The sequence below is a fragment of the Hemiscyllium ocellatum genome, chromosome 10 (genome assembly GCF_020745735.1).
Source record: "Hemiscyllium ocellatum isolate sHemOce1 chromosome 10, sHemOce1.pat.X.cur, whole genome shotgun sequence".
Taxonomy (NCBI): domain Eukaryota; kingdom Metazoa; phylum Chordata; class Chondrichthyes; order Orectolobiformes; family Hemiscylliidae; genus Hemiscyllium; species Hemiscyllium ocellatum.
In genome coordinates this window covers 66729243-66749307 of record NC_083410.1, presented here as the reverse complement: position 1 = coordinate 66749307, position 20065 = coordinate 66729243, and the positions used below count along the sequence as shown (strand labels likewise).

The 20065-nt window shown below is 42.8% G+C and overlaps 1 protein-coding gene across 1 annotated transcript in view; it reads right to left on the bottom strand.

Moving 5' to 3' along the window:
* Positions 1–20065, bottom strand: part of LOC132819562 (chitin synthase chs-2-like) — a 96692-nt gene that overhangs the window by 22528 nt on the left and 54099 nt on the right. The window contains exons 5-9 of the mRNA XM_060831131.1: positions 17513–17602; positions 12147–12320; positions 9808–9988; positions 1639–1740; positions 600–741 (exon numbers count right to left, since the gene is read on the bottom strand). Of these exons, the coding sequence (XP_060687114.1) occupies positions 600–741; positions 1639–1740; positions 9808–9988; positions 12147–12320; positions 17513–17602 (689 nt within the window). The remainder of the gene's footprint in view (positions 1–599; positions 742–1638; positions 1741–9807; positions 9989–12146; positions 12321–17512; positions 17603–20065) is intronic.

Genomic DNA, 20065 nt, shown 5'->3' with positions numbered 1-20065 from the left:
ATTAAGAGCTGAGTTTTATGCATGGTGAGTAAGTGGTTGTGATTTACTTGAACAAAATAGCATTAAGAGGGAGTACGTATTAGTAGTTTTAGCAGGCTTGAAGTGGATAAATTTCCAGGTCCAGGATAGATGTAGAGAAGGCTAAGAGGGATGTGATTGAGGTGTACAAAGTGGTGAGGGGTATTGACAGGGAGATACGGAGAAGTTTTTCTGCTTAGTAGAGGGGTCAAAAACCAGGATCACAGTTTTAAGATAAGGACCAGTTGGATTAAAGGGGATTTGAGGTAAAATCTTTTCAACCAGCGTGTTGTGGCTATCTGGAACTCACTACATAAAAGGATGATAGAGGCAAGAACCCTTAAGACATTTAAGAACTATTTAGATGAGCACTTGAAATGATGTGGCATTCAAGGCTGCTGGCTAAGTGCTGGTAAATGGATTACAGTAGATAGATGTTTGATGACTGGCCCAGACACAATGCCCTGATGGGTCTCTTGCTATGCTATAAAAGCTCTATGACTCTCTATAAATCTTCACACAGTGCAAAAATGTAAAGACACATCAAATAAGGTTGAGTAGAGAGAGATAAAACTTCATACCAGTTCCAGTTGGATGTATTCTACCACATGCAGCCCCGACGTCTGGATATCTTCTCAGTCTGTCAACTAACAAGATCAAAGCTGAGGGCTGGAAATCAGTGTCCCCATCCAAAGCCAAAATGTAAGTGTTTTCCTTCTCTGTCTTTTAAACATAATGAATACAAAAGTGACCTTAAGATTTTGAATAGAAGGATTCAAAATTACTAAGCATGATGGAAGCATACAAGAGCTTGGTCTTTTACATAACATATTTACTATTTTATATGTAAAATATCTGACAAGTTTGTTAGGCAGGGGATACAGGCAGTAGAGATTCAGACAGGATAGACAAAATTGCTTTTTTATATGAGAGGGATCCTTGATCAAAAGACGACTTGAATTAGGCGTGACTTCCAGTTGGGTGGAGAGCCTTCTCAGGTACGTACAAAACATTTCACTGCTACTAGAAACATGGTGGGTGGGGGTGGGGTGAGTTGGAGGGTATTCTTAATCTACTCCTATCCTCAGCTGAGGGATGCAACCAAAGTGAAAGTTCAACATTTGGGGCAAGGAGAGTTCTGACTGCTAATCACAGTAGATGGTATGATCCTGGATGGATTCAATCCCCAACTCAGGGAATTTGTCTGGGGATAAGTGCAGAGATAGTTGGTGAGGGAGTGGGTCCAGAGGGAGAAAGTATGCTTGGGAGCAGAGAGAAATATTTCTCTTGTGGTACTTCTCTCTTAAAATGTCATCACCTATGCTCTGAAATGACAGCCTTCCTGAGGTCCAGGGAACCTGTCTGGCCAATGTTTAATAGCTGTCAGTTGCATTACCAACACCTCCTGGAAGCAAAAAGGCAACCTATTCCTTGTCCTGTCTCTGTCCAACCTGAAATGGCAGATGTTTTGGAATCAAGCTTGCGATTTTTACAGTTAAAATATGTCACTAGACTCAAGCCTATTGTTTGGATTTAAAATACATCCCTAACACAATTTATAAACTGCTATGACAGATCCTTATTTTGAGACATTAGAAAGGAATTTAAGCCATAATTTACCTTTAAGGCATTTGTAGTAGATATTTCATCTTCAAATTTGCCTGACAAGGTCGTGTATTTTTTATTTAATTTCCATCCCAGCAGATAATACATGTACATGATCTGAAAAGAAGAAAGTAAGATGAAAATAAAAAATGCTAGCAAACACAGGGCCAAATCATGCACTGTCCCCCGTCACTGCTGTAGCTTTGCTATTTGACTCATTTAAAATGCCAAAATTGAATCACATGCCTTTGAAACATCATTCACTTCATAGATATGTCTCAGGTTTCTCTATTGCTTTGGAGATTTTGTTATCCATTCTCAACCAAGTCAATGTTGAAGAGTGTCAATTATCTTCTTAGATTTCAGATTTAGAACTTCTTTAGTGTCTGAAACCTCAACAGGAATTTCAAAACATCCTCACTATATATGTATATTAACAGGAAAAGGCAACTTTAATCTCAAGCACCTTTAAGGGAATTGGTAAATAATTTATCGCTACAACTTAGGCGGCAAGATGTGTCAGTGGTTAGCACTGTTATCTCACAATATCAGGGGCTTGGGTTCAATTCTACCCTTGGGTGACTGTGTGTGTGGAACACAGAACATAGAACCGTATAGAGCAGGAACAGGCCCTTAACCTGCAATTATTTTAAAATTTATTCACAATGGTGGAATCACTGGCTAGGCCAGCATTTATTGCCCATCCATAATTGCCCAGAGCGCAGTTAAAGTCAACACATTGTTATGGGTCTGAAGTCACATGTACGCCAGACCAGGTAAAGATGGTAGTTTCCTTCCCTAAAAGATATTAGTGAATCAGACGGGTTTTTCTGACAATTGACAATGGATTCACGGTCATTGTCTGTGTCGAACATGATGTCACATTAAACTAATCTCTTCTGCCTGCTGCACTTGGTCCATATCCTTCCATTCTTTGCATATTCATGTGCTTATCAAAAGTCCCTTAAATACCCCTATTGTATCTGCCTCCACCACCACTGCTGGCAACTCGTTCCAGACTCCTATCAAGCTCTGTCAAAAAAACTTGCCCCTCATGTATGCTTTCAACTTTCTCCCTCTCATTTAAATGGATGCCCCCTTGGATTAGATATTTCAACTCAACAAAAATTCTGACCATCAACCCTGTCCATGCATCTCATAATTTTTGCAGACTTCTATCAAGTCTCCCCTCAGCTTCTGCTGCTCCGGAGAAAACAACCAAAGTTTTTTTATTTCTCCTAGTTATAAGCTCATATCCTCTAATCCAGGCAGCATCCTGGTAAACCCTTTCTGCACTCTCTCTAAAGCCTCGACATCTTTCCTGTAATGTAACAACCAGAATTGAACACAATACCGTAAGTGTGGTCTTACCAAAGTCTTATAAAACTGCAACATGACATCCGACTCTTGTACCCAATTCCCTGACCAATAAAGGCAAGCATGCCACACACCTTCTTTACCACTCCATCTACTTGTGTGGCCACTTTCAGGGAGCTATGGACTTAAACCCCAAGATCCCTCTACACATCAATGCTGTTTGGAGTCCTTCCATTAACTGTATACTTTTCCTTAACATCCCAAAGTGCAGCACCTCATGTAGTCCATATCCACTGTTCCAAGCTCATCCATCACCTTCCTCACCTTCTCGAAAAATTCAATCAAAATAGTAAGACATGACCTGCCGCACACAAAGCCTTGCTAACTGTTCCTAACTAAGCCATGCTTTTCCAATTGTACATCAATCTGATCACTAAGAATTCTTTCCAATAGCTTCAAAACTACCAATGTGAGTTCCACTGGTCTATTGTTTCCTGGATCATTCTTATTTCCCTTCTTGTACAGAGGAACAACACTGGTGACTCACCAATCCTCTCCAGTGGCTAGGGAGAGAAAAAAAGATCTTGGTCAAGGCCCCAGTAATTTCCTCTCTTGCCTCTCTCAATAACCTGGGATACTTACCATCAGGCCTGGGGTCTTATCCACCTTAATGCTCTTCAGGAGATCCAATACTATTTCTTTCTTGATCTAAAAGTGCTCCAGTATATTGCCATGCTCCACACTAATCTCATTATCCTTCACATCCTTCTCCTGGGTGAAACAAAGTACTCATTTAGGATCTCACCCACATCTTCTGCCTCCAAGCACAAGCTCCCCCCTTTATTGTTGAGTGGCTCTACCTTCTCCCCAGTTATCCTCTTGTTTTTAATCTATGCATAGAATGCCTTGGGATTCTCTTTAACCCTACTTGCCGAGGTCACTTCACGGTTCCTTCTTGCTTTCCTAATTCCTTGCTTGAGCTTTTTTTTCCTGCTTTCTTTATATTCCTTATAGGCCCTATCTGATTTTAGCTTCCTAAACCTTACATGTGCTTTTTTTCCCTTTTGACATTTGAGTTTGCACATTCTCCCTATGTCTACATGGGTTCCCTGTGGTTGCTATGGTTTTTTTCCCACAGTCTAAAAATGTGCCCGTTAGGTAGATTAGCCATGCTAAATTGTCCATAGTTTCCAAGGCTGTGTAGTTTAGTTGGATTAACCATATTGAATGCAGGGTTACAGGGATAGGTGTGGGTAGTGGGTCTGGGTGATATGCTCTTTACAGGGTCGGTGCAGACTCAGTGGGTCGAATAGCCTGCTTCTGCAATGTAGAGATTTTATGCTTTCATGAAAACTCACTGACTTGACTCTTCTGGACGAACAATTGTTTGTCTCATTAAAAGAACATACAAAGAATATACAATCTTTGGAAAGATGTAAAAATTGCAGGGTTGTTGTGGTGGGTAATTTTACTTTCTCCTATATTGACTAGGACTCACTTCATGCTCAGTGTTTGGATGGAGCAGAATTCGTAAGAACCATTCAAGAGGTTTCTTGACATAGGATTTAAACAGTCCAACCAGGGAAGGGGTTATACTGAACCTGGTTTTGGGAAATGAGAATGGCCAGGTGAATGAAGTTTCATAGAATGCCTACAGTGTGGAAACAGGCCATTTGGCCCAACAAGTCCACACTGACCCTCCGAAGGGTATCCCAGACCCATTCCCCTATCCTACATTTCCCTTGACTATTGCACCTAAGCTACACATCCCTGAACACTACGGGAATTTTAGCTTGGCCACTTCACATAACCTGCACATCTTTGGACTGTGGAAGGAAACCCACGCAGACACTGGAAGAATGTGCAAACTCCATGCAGACAGTCACCTAAGGCTGGAATCGAACCCAGGTCCCTGGCGCTGTAATACAGCTAGGGAAATCTTCAGGAGTAGTGATCCTAATACTGTGCATTTTAAGATGCTCATGGATAGGGATAACATCAGTGGGATGAAGGTGTTAAATTGGGGAAAGGCAAACTACAACAATATTAGGCAGGAATTGGAGAATATTGGCAGTAACCGTTTGAGGGTAAATCCACATCGGACATATGTGGGTATTTCAAACAGCAACTGATAAGAGTTTAGAAGCGACAAGTTACTGTGAGAATGAAGCATAGGTATGACAAGTTACGTGGACCTTGGATGACCAGGGATGTTATGACCTTAGTCAAAAGAAACAAGAAAAATATGTAAGTTCAGGGAGGATGGGAACTGACAAAGCCCTTTAAGTATATAAGTAGGAAAGAACTTACAAAGGAATTAGAAGGGTTAAAAAGGGATCATGAAAACTCATTAGCAAACAGGATTAAAGAGAATCCAAAGGTTTTTTTATGCTTGTATAAAAAGCAAAAGGGTATTCAGGGAAAAGGTTGATCTAGTCAAGGACAAAGGACAGAATCAACATGTGGAGCCAGAAGAGGTAGATGAGGTCCTAATCAAATACTTTGTGTCAGGATTCACCAAAAAGAAGAAATCAGTGGAAGGTGATCTCAGGGAAGGGAGTATCAAATTTCTAAGCCAAATTGCTATTAAATGGAAGAGATATTATGCATCTTAAAAAGTATTAAAGTAGATAAGAGTTTAGGAGCGACACAGTGACTCTGTAGTTAGCACTGCTGCCTCACAGCACCAGGGACCCACCTCAGTCTGTGTGGAGTTTACACATTCTCCCCCTGTCTGCATGGGTTTCCTCCAGGTGCTCCAGTTTCCTCCCACAATCCAAAGATGTGCAGGCCAAGTGAATTGTCCATGCTAAATTGCCCATAGTGTTAGGTGCATTAGCCATGGATAAATATAGGGTAGGGAAATGGATCTGGGTGGGTTACTAGTTGGAGGGGCGATGTGGACTTGTCGGGCCAAATGGCCTGTTTCCATACTGTAGGAAATCTAATCTGATAAGTCCCTGGATCCTAATGGGACCTGTCCCAGAATATTGAGGGAGGCAAGAGAACAAATTGCTGGAGCATTGACAGACATCCTTGCATTGTCTTTGATCACAGGTGAGGTCCCAGATGACTGGAGAAAAGCCAATGTTGTCTGTTGTTTAGGAAGGATAGAAAGTATAGGCCTGTGAGCCTCCTGTCAGTGGTAAGGAAATTATTGGAAAAAATTCTCAGGGACAAGATCATTACACATTTAGAAGGAAATGGACTTATTAGCAATACAGAGCATGGTTTTTTGCAGGGAAGGTTGTGTCTTACTAACTTGATCAAGTTTTTTGAATAGGTAGTGAAGGTCACTGATGAGGGAAAAGCAGTTGATGTTGTCTACGTGGACTTCAGTAAAGCCTTCAACAAGGTCCCTCATGGCTGACAGGGACAAAAAGTGAAGTCACATGGTATTATGGATGACCTAGCAAGATGGATACAAAGCTAGTTTAGTCATTGGAGACAGAGGGCCGTGGTGGAAGGATGATTTTTGGAATGGAGGGTTGTGGCTAGTGGTGTTCCACAGGGAGCAGAGGTGGGATCTCTGATGATCATGTTCTACACAATTGATTTGGAGGAAAACGTGACTGGTCTAATTGTAAGTTTGTGGACTATACAAACATTGGCGGAGTTACGGAGTGTGAGGAGGATTATCAAAGGATACAGCAGGATATAGACCAGTTAGAGGGATGGGCAGAAAAATGAAAGATAGAGTTCAATCCTGATAAATGTGAGATGATGCATTTTTGGGAAAGTCAAGTACAGGTAGAAATTATACAGTGAATGGCAGAACCCTTAAGTGTATTGATATGCAAAGGGGTCTGGGAGTACAGGACCACAGATCACTGAAGGTGGTAGCGCAGGTAAATAAGGTAGGAAAAAAGGCTTATGGCATGCTTGCCTTCATTGGAAAGGGCATTAAGCATAACAGATAGGCAAGCTATGCTGCAGCTTTATAGAACTTTAATTAGGCTACACTTGGAATATTGTGTACAGTTCTGGTCATAGCACTACCAGAAGGAGGTGGATGCTTTGGAGAGGGTACAGAAAAGGTTTATGAGGATGTTGCTGCACATGGGAGATTTTAGCTATGAAGAAAGATTGGATAGACTGCGTTTGTTTTCACTGGAATACAGACAACCTGATAGAGATTTATAAGATTGTGAATGGCATGGGTAGAGTGGAAAGTATGAGGCATTTTCCCAGGGTGGAGGGGTTAATTACTGGGCAACACAGGTTCAAAGTGGTGAGTGGGGAGGAAGGGGGGTGTTAAAACACATGTGCAAGATAAGTTTTTCACACAAAGGGTGGTGAGTACCTGGAACATGCTGCCGGAGGAGGTGATTGAAGCAGACACAATAGCAGCACTCAAGAAGCATGTGGACGAATACATGAATAGGAGGGGAATAGGGTTATATGGATCCTGTAAATGAAGACTGTTTTAGTATGGAATAGCAAAGAGTGTCAGCGCAAGCTTGGAGGGTTAAAGGGCCTGTTCTTGTGCTGTATTGTTCTTTGTTCTTTAATACAAATAAAGTTAATATTACCAAACATAACTAATGAAGGAGATAGTGACAGCTGCAGATGCTGGAAAGTGAAAGTCAATGAAGTATGAAGGTGGAAAAAGCACAGCTGTTCAAGCAGCATCAGAGGTGCAGGGCAGTCGATGTTTCAAGTTCATCATCAGGATTGGGGGAGGGGAAAGGGGCAGAGAAATAAATAGAGCGAGGGGACTTGGGACTGGGGAAAACTTGGCAGGGTGCTGCTCCTTGGATGCTGCCTGAACTGCTGTGCTTTTCCAGCACCACTCTAATCTAGAATCTGGCAATAGGTGGATGCAGGTACGAGGTGACTGTGATTCGTCAGTGGAAGGGTGGAGCAGATAGCCGGGAAGGAAAATGGATAGATTAGGTCAGGTCAAGGGGGCAGGGCAGAGAGGGAGGGGTGAACCTGGGATGAGATGGAGAGATTTGAAAGCTAGTGAATTTTACATCAAGGTCGCATGGTTGTAAGCTCCCAAGGTGGTTCTTCCTCCAGTTTGCATGTAGCCCTATTTTGATGGTGGAGGAGGCCCAGGGGAGGGGGAAGGGGAGTCGGCATGACTGACAATTGAAAGGTGGGGTCGATTGGAGAGTATGGACCATAAATATTCACTGAACGGGTCCCCAAGTTTGCAATTGGTCTATCCGATGTAGAGGAGACCACATTGGGAGCAACGGGTGCAATAAATTAGGTTGGAGGAAATGCAAGTCTACCTCTGCCAGACTTGAAATGATCCTTTGATGTCTGATGGAGGTAAGAGGGGAGGTGTGACGGCAGGTGTTGCACCTCCTGCAGCTGCAGGGAAAGATGCCAGGTGAGGAGGAGAGGTTAGTGGGAAGTGTCGAGCTAAACAGAGAGTCGCAGAGGAAATGGTCCTGTGGAAAGCAGATAAGCCTGGGGGAGAAAGTATCATTTTGGTAGTGGGGTCAGACTGAAGGAGGCAAAAATGAAAGAGGATGATGTACTGGATTTTCAGGATAGTGGGGTAGAATGGGAGGACCAGGCAGACTCTATTCTTGTGGTTGTGAGAGTAGGGTTTGAGGACAGAGATGCGGGAAATGGAGGAGATGCACATGAGGGCATTGCTGATCATAGGGGAGGGGAAATTATGGTCCTTGAAGTAGGAGAACTTCTGGGATGCCCTGCAGTGGAATTGCTCATCCCGGGAGCAGATACAGCAGAGGTGGTGGAATTGAGAGCATGAGATCACATTTTTGCAGGAGGAGGAGGTGAAAGGAGATATAGTTAAGGTAACTGTGGGAGGTGCTGGGTTTGAAATAGATGTCAGTACTGCGTTGATTGCTGGAGATGGAGGTGGAGTGATCCACGAGGGGAGGGAGGTGTCAGAGATGGTCCAGGTGCATTTGAGGTCAGGCTGGAAGGTGTGGGTGAAGTTGGCGAACAGTTTGAGCTCCTAGTGGGAACGCGAAGCAGCACAGATAGTCATCAATGCAGTGGAGGAAAAGGTGGAGGATGATGCCAATGTAGCTGCTAATGTCTTTTCATGCTGGCAAAATTTGAGTATTACTATATCAACCTTAAATATTCAAATTAAGATCACTTAGGTTATGAATTTTATGAACAATCACTAAATCTACTGAAAACTTACACACTTACATCTATGTCTCAATAAACCATGATACCTGCTAAGTATAATAGCATAACAACCAAACACTTAAAATGAACTGCTCAACACTGGGAAACACTGTCATCAGTATTATATAACGGATGTCTTATTATTGCCAGAAGGTTATTTCTTGGTAGTAGCAACACACTCCTAAATGAAAAGCTTAAGATGATTTTTCTTGACTTACAATGTAACAGCCACACCCTGAAATTCATAACTTCTACTACATGTACTCTAAAATTGTCATGGTATTGTATTGTTGGACTAAAATGGGGTTATAAAGGAAGTGGTTTGTCAATATAATTACAGTTTTTGACCCATTCAGTTATTGGGTCAAGTTACATTGGAAAATTTGTTTTAGACTTAACATTAGGTTTACATAAGTGAAGAACTCTCTTCGACATATCTTTCTGTTACATAAAACATGAATATCATGGGATCTAAAAATTACTAAATCGCTTCAGGCTTAACTTTCTGCACAAAGGATATCTCATCCTTTCGTAAAGAAAAATTCAATCATGTCAATAGGAGGGATTACAACACTTGAGGGGAGTCTGGTACACAGTTTCAGAGCCTGATGTGAAATGCAGCTTTAAAATACCAGACAATCATATACTTAACATTGTGTAATATGATTTTCCAGGTTTCCTATTTAGTAGGAATGGTTTCTATTTGCATGGCCATTTTATGCTATGTTCATTAGTTAAACATACTTGAGACCATCTCTTCTTGTGCCGAATTTTCTGCTTGTCTTTCAAATGAACATAAAGTATGTTTCCATATGGAAGGGTATATGTGATTCTTCCACCATAAGGTGTCTCCATTATGGTTTGCTTTACTATGTCATCATCTTCTTGTTCATCCTTCAAACTCTGTTTTTCATGCGAGAAAATCCTGCCAACAAAAGATCAATTCCAAAAAGTTAACTGCAAGCTTCTTCTTGATATCCATGACATATACATGACATATATGGTATTGGAGCAGTCTTAATGTTGAAACTGCGTGTTTGCACAACTCCTCAAAAGTATCACTTACATGAATGGTCTCTCCTCATTATTAAAAGTCCCTGATTAAACAAAAACATTCTGCAAAATGAAATTGTCACTGTTCTCAGAAACAGACCAAAGACTACAATGCATTAGTGCCATTCATTTAGTTTTTCATATTTCAATAAATTACTTGTTTTTTTAAAAATGAATACTGATGTAAAGCTAGGCAAGGTTCACAGGTTTTATTTCTATCATGCCAAATTTATGAGATCCAATATTTAGTTGATTTACTAAAGCCAACAGCAATTACTACAAAATACTATCAGAAAGTAGTGAATAATAGTTTTTAGATTAGATTAGATTACTTACAGTGTGGAAACAGGCCCTTCGGCCCAACAAGTCCACACCGAACCGCCACCCACCCATACCCCTACATTTACCCCTTACCTAACACTACGGGCAATTTAGCATGGCCAATTCACCTGACCCGCACATCTTTGGACTGTGGGAGGAAACCGGAGCACCCGGAGGAAACCCACGCAGACACGGGGAGAACGTGCAAACTCCACACAGTCAGTCACCTGAGTCGGGAATTGAACCCGGGTCTCAGGCACTGTGAGGCAGCAGTGCTAACCACTGTGCCACCGTGCCACCCACGATTAGTCAATGATTTTTATTTGTTATATTTTCTGAACAATTATTCATTTAAATGCTATACAAATTAAATGTATTCACATTTTTAAAATCTGAATTATACTTCAACTTATATTTGCATGGTTTATTATCTATGATTCATGAATTTCTTTACGCTGCCAGAATTAATGTCTTCATTTAGTTCACATCTTAATTTTTGTTTAATTTCTTTCTTAGGATGTGGGCATCCCTGGTAGGACTATCATCATTACCTTGAACTGGCTCAACCATCTTATGGTTGTGGAGTCACACGTGGGATGAATTAAGTAAAGATGACAGATTTCATGCCTGAAGGAAATTAATGACCCTGATCCATTTGAACAACAATCAATGATAGTTTTATTTTCACTATCACTTAGACTAGCTTTCAATTCCAGGTTATATTTTTAATAACTAATTGAATTTAAATTCACTAGCTACTATGGCAAAATTTACTTGTCCCTACAGCATTAGACTCGGTCCCTGCCTTACTGGGCTAGTGACTTTACCACCACCTTCCTTCAAATTGTAGTGCCTAATATATAGTTTTATTTAGATTTTTTTCACTAAGAGTAATTGGAACAAACATAATAATGTATAACAACAAACAAAAAATAATAATAGTTTTGGTCCATAGTTAGAATAGTCTAATTTCATTTTCTTTCACATTGTAAATCAAGGGAGAAAGGGGAAGAAGAAAAAAAAATTGACAAACTTTCTGATGAATCATTGAAAGGGGAGAAACTTAGAAACACTGGCCAAGACATAGGGAATAAAGACCAAGGGGTACAGTTAGACAATGAGTGGTAGGTTTTAGGGACATGACAGCTTTAGCAGTTAGAAATTGTTCACAAAGAAAAGACAAGTAAGTCAGTTCACAAAAACAATAGGGCCACAGATGTATTTCTTTTTTACAAGTTTCCAAAGAAAGAATTTATACTTATTGAAATAAATGTAATTTGTATGTTATTCTGGATATTTATTGTCTGTCTATAAAATTAAGTAGATTAAAGATCCACAAAATCTGTCATTTTATCTTCGGAAAGAGCAGAGAATGTGCATATGCTGACATGGACACACAAATTATCAAGTAGATTGCGAGACAGTGTAATAGTCACCCTCAGAGTTAACTCTCTCACATAGTTAGTCATTAGGCAGCAGACATACAGACATGAACAAAAAATCACTTAACTGTGTACATCATGTCATGAGTGTCATCAAACATAAGAGAATGTCAAAGACAGTCCAGAAACATGTTGCAATATTTTTTATCTACTTTCCAAGCTAATTTTCCAACATAAAACGTAGTTAGTAGTCAGAGGCTTGTTGATATTGTAATGAGTTATTTATATATAGGAGAATTAATGATGAATGTAAGATAATTTCAGTACCTGTAAATGTCTTCCATTATGCAAACAAGGTTTTTAACATATTGATTCAAAACTCTTTTCTGTACATTGTCATTGGGATTAGTGAGGTGAAAAGCATCATCAAAGTAAATGTGTGCTTCAAACTCAAAATTATCTTTATGTGACTTTGAAGAGTTTGGTTTGTATTTATCCAACCTGAAAAATAAATGGATAAATTAACTGTGGAATGAGCAAAACAGCCCACAGTATATTGTAGGAATAGTTAATGGAAGACCTCTTATGTCATGATCGTTTGTAATAGGCACTATATCAAATATTATCTCCATCAGCATATATTCAATTACTACAATAAGGCAGTTCAGAAAAATAGTTCAGAGTATGATGATGGAAAAGCACAGCAGGTCAGGCAGCATCCGAGGAGCAGGGGAATCGACATTTCGGGCATAATCACTTCATCAGGAACCAGGCTTGTGGGCCAGGGCGCTGAGAGATAAATAGAAGGTGGGTGGGGTTTGGGGGAAGGTAGCTGAGAATGTGATAGGTAGATGAAGGTGGGGGAGAAGGTGATAGGTCGGAGAGGAGGGTGGAGTCGATAGATGGTAAAGGTGATGGACAGGTCAAGAGGGCGGTGCTGAGTTGAGGCGTGGGACTGGGATAATGTTGGGGGAGGGAAATTGAGGAAACTGGTGAAATCCACGTTACTTCTATGTGGTTGCAGGGTCTCAAGGCAGAATATGAGGCGTTCTTTCTCCAGGCGTCGAGTGGTAAGGGTTTGATGATGAAGGAGGCCGAGGACTTACATATCCTTGGTGGAACGGCAGGGGAAGTTGAAGTGTTCAGCCACAGGACAGTGGCACAGTGGTTAGCACTGCTGCCTCACAGCACCAGGGACCTGGGTTCAATTCCCGCCTCAGGCGACTGTCTGTGTGGAGTTTGCACGTTCTCCCCGTGTCTGCGTGGGTTTCCTCCGGGTGCTCCGGTTTCCTCCCACAGTCCAAAGATGTGCAGGTCAGGTGAATTGGCAGTAGTAAGGGGTAAATGTAGGGGTATGGGTGGGTTGCGCTTCGGCGGGTTGGTGTGGACTTGTTGGGCTGAATGGCCTGTTTCCACACTGTAAGTAATCTAAGGACAGTGGGGTTGGTTGATGTAGGTGTCCCAGAGATGTTCTCTGAAACAATCTGCAAGTTGGCATCCTGTTTCCCCAATGTAGAGAAGACTACACCATGTGCAACGGATACAGTAGATGACATTGGTGGAAGTCATTATACGGTGTCCAGGTGGACAGGGTGTGTTGGAGGCAAGAGAAGGGGTCCTCGGTGGGTAGTTAGGAGTCTTCATTGAAAAAGTGGGCCTGGAGGCGGAGGCAGCCAAAGAAATGTTCAAGGTCGCAATGCATTTCAAATTCATTAATTCGGAGTGTAAAGGGTTAAAGGTAAGGCCTTTTCTGAGGACTAAGTATTCTTCCTAAATGAGGGGGAGGTCTGGGGAAATAGTAAGGATACCCTTATTAGGGTTCTAGAGAGACCATTCTCTCTGCGACCCCCTCGTCAGATCCACACCTTCATTCCCCCCCCCATTCCACCCCCCACCTCCTTCCCCCATTCCACCCCCTCCACCTCCCCCCCCCACCCATTCCACCCCCCCATCTCCATCAACCCACACCCCGCTCCCAGCACCTTCCCCTGCCACTGCAGGAAGTGTAAAGCCTGCGCCCACACCACTCCCCTCCCCTTCCCTCTATCCAAGGCCCCAAAGGATCCTTCCACATCTGACAGAAATTTAACCTGGACCTCCACTAATGTCATCTACTGTATCCATTGCACCCTGATGTGGTCTCCTCTATACTGGGAAGACAGGATGCCAACTTGAAGATCATTTCAGAGAACATCTCTGGGACACTTGCACCAACCAATCCCTCTATCTCGTGGCTGAACACTTCAACTCCTCCTCCCACTACGGCAAGGACATACAGGTCCTGGGCCTCCTCCATTGCCAAACCCTGACCACCCAACACCTGTCAGAGGGACATCTCATATTCCATCTAGGGATCCTGCAACCACATGGGATCAATGTGGATTTCACCAGTTTCCTCACTTCCCCTCCCTCTACATTATCCCAGTCCCAAACCTTCAACTCAGCACACTGCCCTCTTGACCTCCATCAACTTTCCCATCTATCCATTCCACCCTCCTCTCCAACCTATCACCTTCTCCCCTACCTTCATCTAACTATTGCATTCTCACCTACCTTCCCCCCAACCCCACTGCCCTCCCAGTTATCTCTCAGCCCCCCAGCCCACAAGCCTCATTCCTGATGAAGGACTTATGGCCAAAATGTCAATCCTCCTGCACCTCAGATGCTGCTTGACCTGCTGTGCTTTTCCAACACCACAGTCTCAACTCTGATTTCCAACATCTGAGTCCTCACTTTCTCCTAGTTCAGAGAAAATATCAAAGCGATTTTAAGAGCTAGGTTTCCAATTTTAAAGTTACTAGTTTAGACTTCAGTGCATCCTGCCCCATGATTCTAAACAAATTTTTTTTTTTGATTTTTCAATAATTTGCTGGGTAAACAATGGTGTATCATTTAGAAATGAGAGATCACATCCTTAGGTGATGCATGAAGCTTAGCCCCAGCTTTAGAATACATCCCTTTTATGATTGCCAATCGTAGAATATTTACAGCAGAGAAGGAGACCATTCAGCTTGTCATGTTCCTATAGTTGGAGGGAACAGCAACTCTGTTGGTCCCAATCCTCCACCATTGCCCTGTAGTTTTGCATTTTCTTTTGTACTTTCAGGTGCTTATACAATTCTCTTTTGTAATCCCTGATTGAAACTGTTTCTAGGAAAAAGTGAGGTCTGCAGATGCTGGAGATCAGAGCTGAAAATGTGTTGCTGGAAAAGCGCAGCAGGTCAGGCAGCATCCAAGGAACAGGAAATTCGACGTTTCGGGCATAAGCCCTTCATCAGGAATGAGGAAAGTGTGTCCAGCAGGCTAAGATAAAAGGTAGGGAGGAGGGACTTGGGGGAGGGGTGATGAAGATGTGATAGGTGGAAGGAGGTCAAGGTGAGGGTGATAGGCCGGACTGGGGTGGGGGCGGAGAGGTCAGGAAGAAGATTGCAGGTTAGGAGGGCGGTGCTGAGTTCGAGGGAATCGACTGAGATAAGGTGGGGAGAGGGGAAATGAAACTGGAGAAATCTGAGTTCATCCCTTGTGGTTGGAGGGTTCCCAGGCGGAAGCTGAGGCGCTCTTCCTCCAAACGTCATGTTGTTATGTTCTGGCGATGGAAGAGTCCAAGGGCCTGCATGTCCTTGGTGGAGTGGGAGGGGGAGTTAAAGTATTGAGTCACGGGGTGGTTGGGTTGGTTGGTCTGGGCGTTCCAGAGGTGTTCCCTGAAGCGTTCCGCAAGTAGGCGGCCCATCTCCCCAATATAGAGGAGGCCACATCGGGTGCAGCAGATGCAATAGATGATGTGTGTGGAGGTGCAGGTGAATTTGTGGCGGATATGGAAGGATCCCTTGGGGCCTTGGAGAGAAGTAAGGGAGGAGGTGTGAGCGCAAGTTTTACATTTCTTGCGGTTGCAGGGGAAGAGGAAACTGTTTCTACACAACTCTTGAGTAGTATCTTCCAGATCCTAAACCCTGGCAACATAAAATGATATTTCTCAGGTTCTTATGGTTTTTTCTGCTGATTTTAAAAAGGATGTAGTAATGGTGAGAATTGAGTTATATGTTTTACAAATTACTTACATCAGTGCTCTTTATTGATCCTTCTGCTAATGGGAACAGTTTCTCCCTATCTACCCTTCTTTCAGACTTCTCCTGTCTGAGGACAGCAAATCTAACTTCTCTAATCAATCCTTGTTATTGAAGTTCCTCATCCCTGGAACCATTCCCATAAATAGTTTCTGTATACACTCTAAAGCCTTCATATCCTTCCGAAGGTGTGATATACAGACTTGTATAGTGTATAAATGAAGCCAAAATGGTTCATAAGAACTTGCTTGATTTTGTTTACCATGCCTCCATTTGCAAAGATCAAAATTTTGTTTTACTTCTTATCAAGTTACTCAGTCTCCGGTCTGACTCTTACGAAATGAGCACATATATCCTGGGTCTTTCTGTTCCAGCACCTTTTTTAAAATAGTGCGTTTTATATTACATTGCCTCAACTTGTTCTTCCTATCAAAATGTACCATTTCACACTGTAAATTTCATCTGCCCACTCTGTCTGCCTATTCCACTAGCATTACTATAAATTTTTGAAATTTGTCATCACCTTTCAGACAGTGCACAATGCTTTCACATTTTGGTTCCAAATATTGAAATCATGTCCAGCACAGTCAAAGTGAGGTCATTTATAAAAATGAGGCAAGTCCCAACCCTGGGAAACTTCACTGTCTGCCTTTCTCTAGTCTGAAAACCAACCATTGACTACAACTCTGTTTCCTGTCAATCAGTCAACCTAGTACCTGCGCTTTCACTGTCCCTTTAATTCCACAGAACTCAACCTTGCAGTGAAGTATATTAAATAGTTCTTTATCAAATGCATTTTGAAAGTCCATAAATGTTGCATCAACCACATTACCCTGATTAACAAGACTATTACCTTATGAGGAAACTCAAGTAGCTAGTTAGTTAAACATTATATGTGTTTAACAGACCTCTGCTAACTTTAATAATTAATCTGAATTTGTTCCCAATAATTGTTAATTTTGTCCCAGATTGTTTGTAAAGCTTTTTCACTATCACATATAAACTGATTAGACTGTAGTTGTTCGGATAAGCCTTGTCTGGATATTTGTTATTTTTCAGTCTTCTGGCAGCACCCCACTTCCATCGTATCTGAGAATTGGAAGATTATAGTGAGTATTTCCATAAACTCATATTTCTCTCAGCTGGATTCAAAAGACCAGCCTAGAAATGGAGACCAGCATGAACCAGGGAGAAAGGTTTGAGCAGAGCAGCAATCTGGGCCATTATAACACCAATACATTCCACAACATTTGAATACAGAGCAGAAGAATCAAAGTTCAAGTATCAACACATTAACAGAATTGCCACTGCAACAGCAGAGTGGAGGGAAACCAAAAGAAATAGGAACAGGAGCAGGCCATTCACTGCTGTTGAGCTGTTGTGCCTGCTCCGCCAAGCAGAAATTGTTGGAAAGCTTCGCACAGTGCTTTGATGAAGTGCAACATGACATTGTACAAATTGAAAGCCTTCATAGACAACCTCAGCAAAGACAATGAAATGTTACTATTGCTTTGCTATTCAGAATGTGCATTGTTTGAATAGTGATTTATATCGTTAAACAACTTGAGGAGAAACTCCCATACTGGCTTTGATGTCAGCAGAAACATACATTGGTGCTTCTGGATTTACCTGAATATTGAAGTAAGGATCTTTGCCATTTCATCCACTGTTTCATGCCACATTGTTGCACACAGATATATCATGACATGGTCCGATTTTCTAATGTAGAAAATATTTCCATTTGTTGTTAATACCTAATCATTTAAATAATGTACAATGCTAGGAATTTACAGTGACTATGACAGTTTAATTACACATGAGTCAATTAAACTACAAGGAAAACAATTTAAATTTAACAATTTACTTGGAAAGTTTTCAGAAAACAAGATTTTAGCAATGACTAATCTGAAGGTGCAAATTTCAAGTAGACAATGTAGAGGAGACCTAATAATGCAGTTCCCCTATAATCCTCTTAAAATTTCCCCATGTATTTTGAGGTTTCCAGTCAGCTAGGTGAGGTGTTGACACATACTTATGTCAAGATGCTCTCCATATCAGAAGCATTGAGATATGGCAGGAAGCCAAAGATGTCTCCAGTTAGGAGCATTTTATTTTTAAATACCTGCCATACCTTTGACTATCACATTCATCAAGATTAGAGTGGTGCTGGAAAAGCACAGCAGGTCAGACAGCATCCGAGGAGCAGGAAAATCAATATTTTGGGCAAAAGCCCTTCATCAGCAAGGGCTTTTGCAAGAAACGTTAATTTTCCTGCTCCTCAGATGCTGTCTGACCTGCTGTGCTTTTCCAGCACCACTCTAATCTTGACTCTGACCTCCAGCATCTGCAGTACTCATTTTCACCTATCACGTTCATCAAGTCTGTTAAATGTGGTCAGGGGTTACATCATATGACCTCCTCTTCAAAACCAGCCAGCCACCTTCCTCACTTTAGCTGCTTAGTTGGTCCTCACATAATACTAGGAGAAAGTGAGGACTGCAGATGCTGGAGATCAGAGCTGAAAATGTGTTGCTGGAAAAGCGCAGCAGATCAGGCAGCATCCAAGGAGCAGGAGAATCGACGTTTCGGGCATGAATCCTGCTTCAGGAATGAGGGCTTCATTCCTGAAGAAGGGCTCATGCCCGAAACGTCGATTCTCCTGCTCCTTGGATGCTGCCTGACCTGCTGCGCTTTTCCAGCAACACATTTTCACCTCATATAATACTGCCTTCCCAAATCAAGTGGATTGTGAACAGCTGTCTTTACTTGATCAGATGAATTCATTTTTATTATGTTCATGAGATGATAAATGGCTTAGCCACCATTTATTGCTTATCCCTAACTGATTGATGATGTCACTTCTGCTCCCATCATGGCTGCTTCCACAGCCACTTCTGCCCCTCACAATTCCTCATGCACCATACGTGACATCACTTCCGCCCCTCACATCATCGCTGATGCCACACGCTCAGTGACTTCCGCTCCCCCCCCACTGCCGTGTTTGCCACCACTTCCACCTCAACAATGCCACTCACCTGCATTCTGCTGACACACCCCCCACAGATCCAACTGTCACCATCCCCGCCCCCCAGAAACCTGAGGGTAACACCACCCCTGCTCATGACTCCACTCCCATTCCCCCCACCACCATACCCACTCCAGTTACTGGCTCCGCCCCCACTCCCAGCTCCACACCCACACCAGATTCCCAGCTCCCAGCCCTGCCGGGTTTTCACCATTCCCCCTGACCTCCCCCTCACTGAGGACAAACGGTCAGTCCTCAGCAAAGGACTCACCTTCATCCTCCTCCACCCATGCATCAATGAATTTAATACACGCCGTGACGTCGAACACTTCTTCCTCTGCCTCCGCCTTCGTGCTTACTTTCACAATCAGGACACCCGCCCACATTCCGAGGATCCCTTGCCCGCCTCCAACACACTCCATCCACCTGGACACCCTGTGCTGGCCTATTACCTGTCCTCGACCTCTTCATTTCCAATTGACGCCGGGACATTAACCGCCTCAACCTGTCTACTCCCCTCCCTCACTCCAACCTCTCACCCTCACAACGCGCAGCCCTCCAATCCCTCTGCTCCAATTCCGACCTCACCATCAAGCCAGCAGATAAAGGGGTGCAGTGGTAATTTGGCGCACTGACCTCTGCACCGCTGAAGCCAAACGCCAACTCGAGGACACCTCTTCCTACCGCCCCCTCGACCATGACTCCACCCCTCATCACCAAACCATCATCTCTCAGACCATACAGAACCTCATCACCTCAGGAGATCTCCCACCCACAGCTTCAAACCTCATTGTCTGGAAACCCCGCACTGCCCGGTTCTATCTCCTTCCCAAGATCCATAAGCCTGACCACCCTGGCCGACCCATCGTCTCAGCATGCTCCTGCCCCACTGAACTTATTTCTACCTACCTCGACACTGTTCTATCCCCCCAAGTCCAGGAACTCCCCACATATGTTCGAGACACCAACACTTCAACCGCAGGGCATCAATGTGGATTTCAACAGTTTCCTCATTTCCCCTTCCCCCACCTCACCCTAGTTCCAAACTTCCAGCTCAGCACTGTCCCCATGACTTGTCCTACTGCCTATCTTCTTTTCCACCTATCCACTCCACCCTCCTCTCTGACCTATCACCTTCATCCCCTCCCCCATTCACC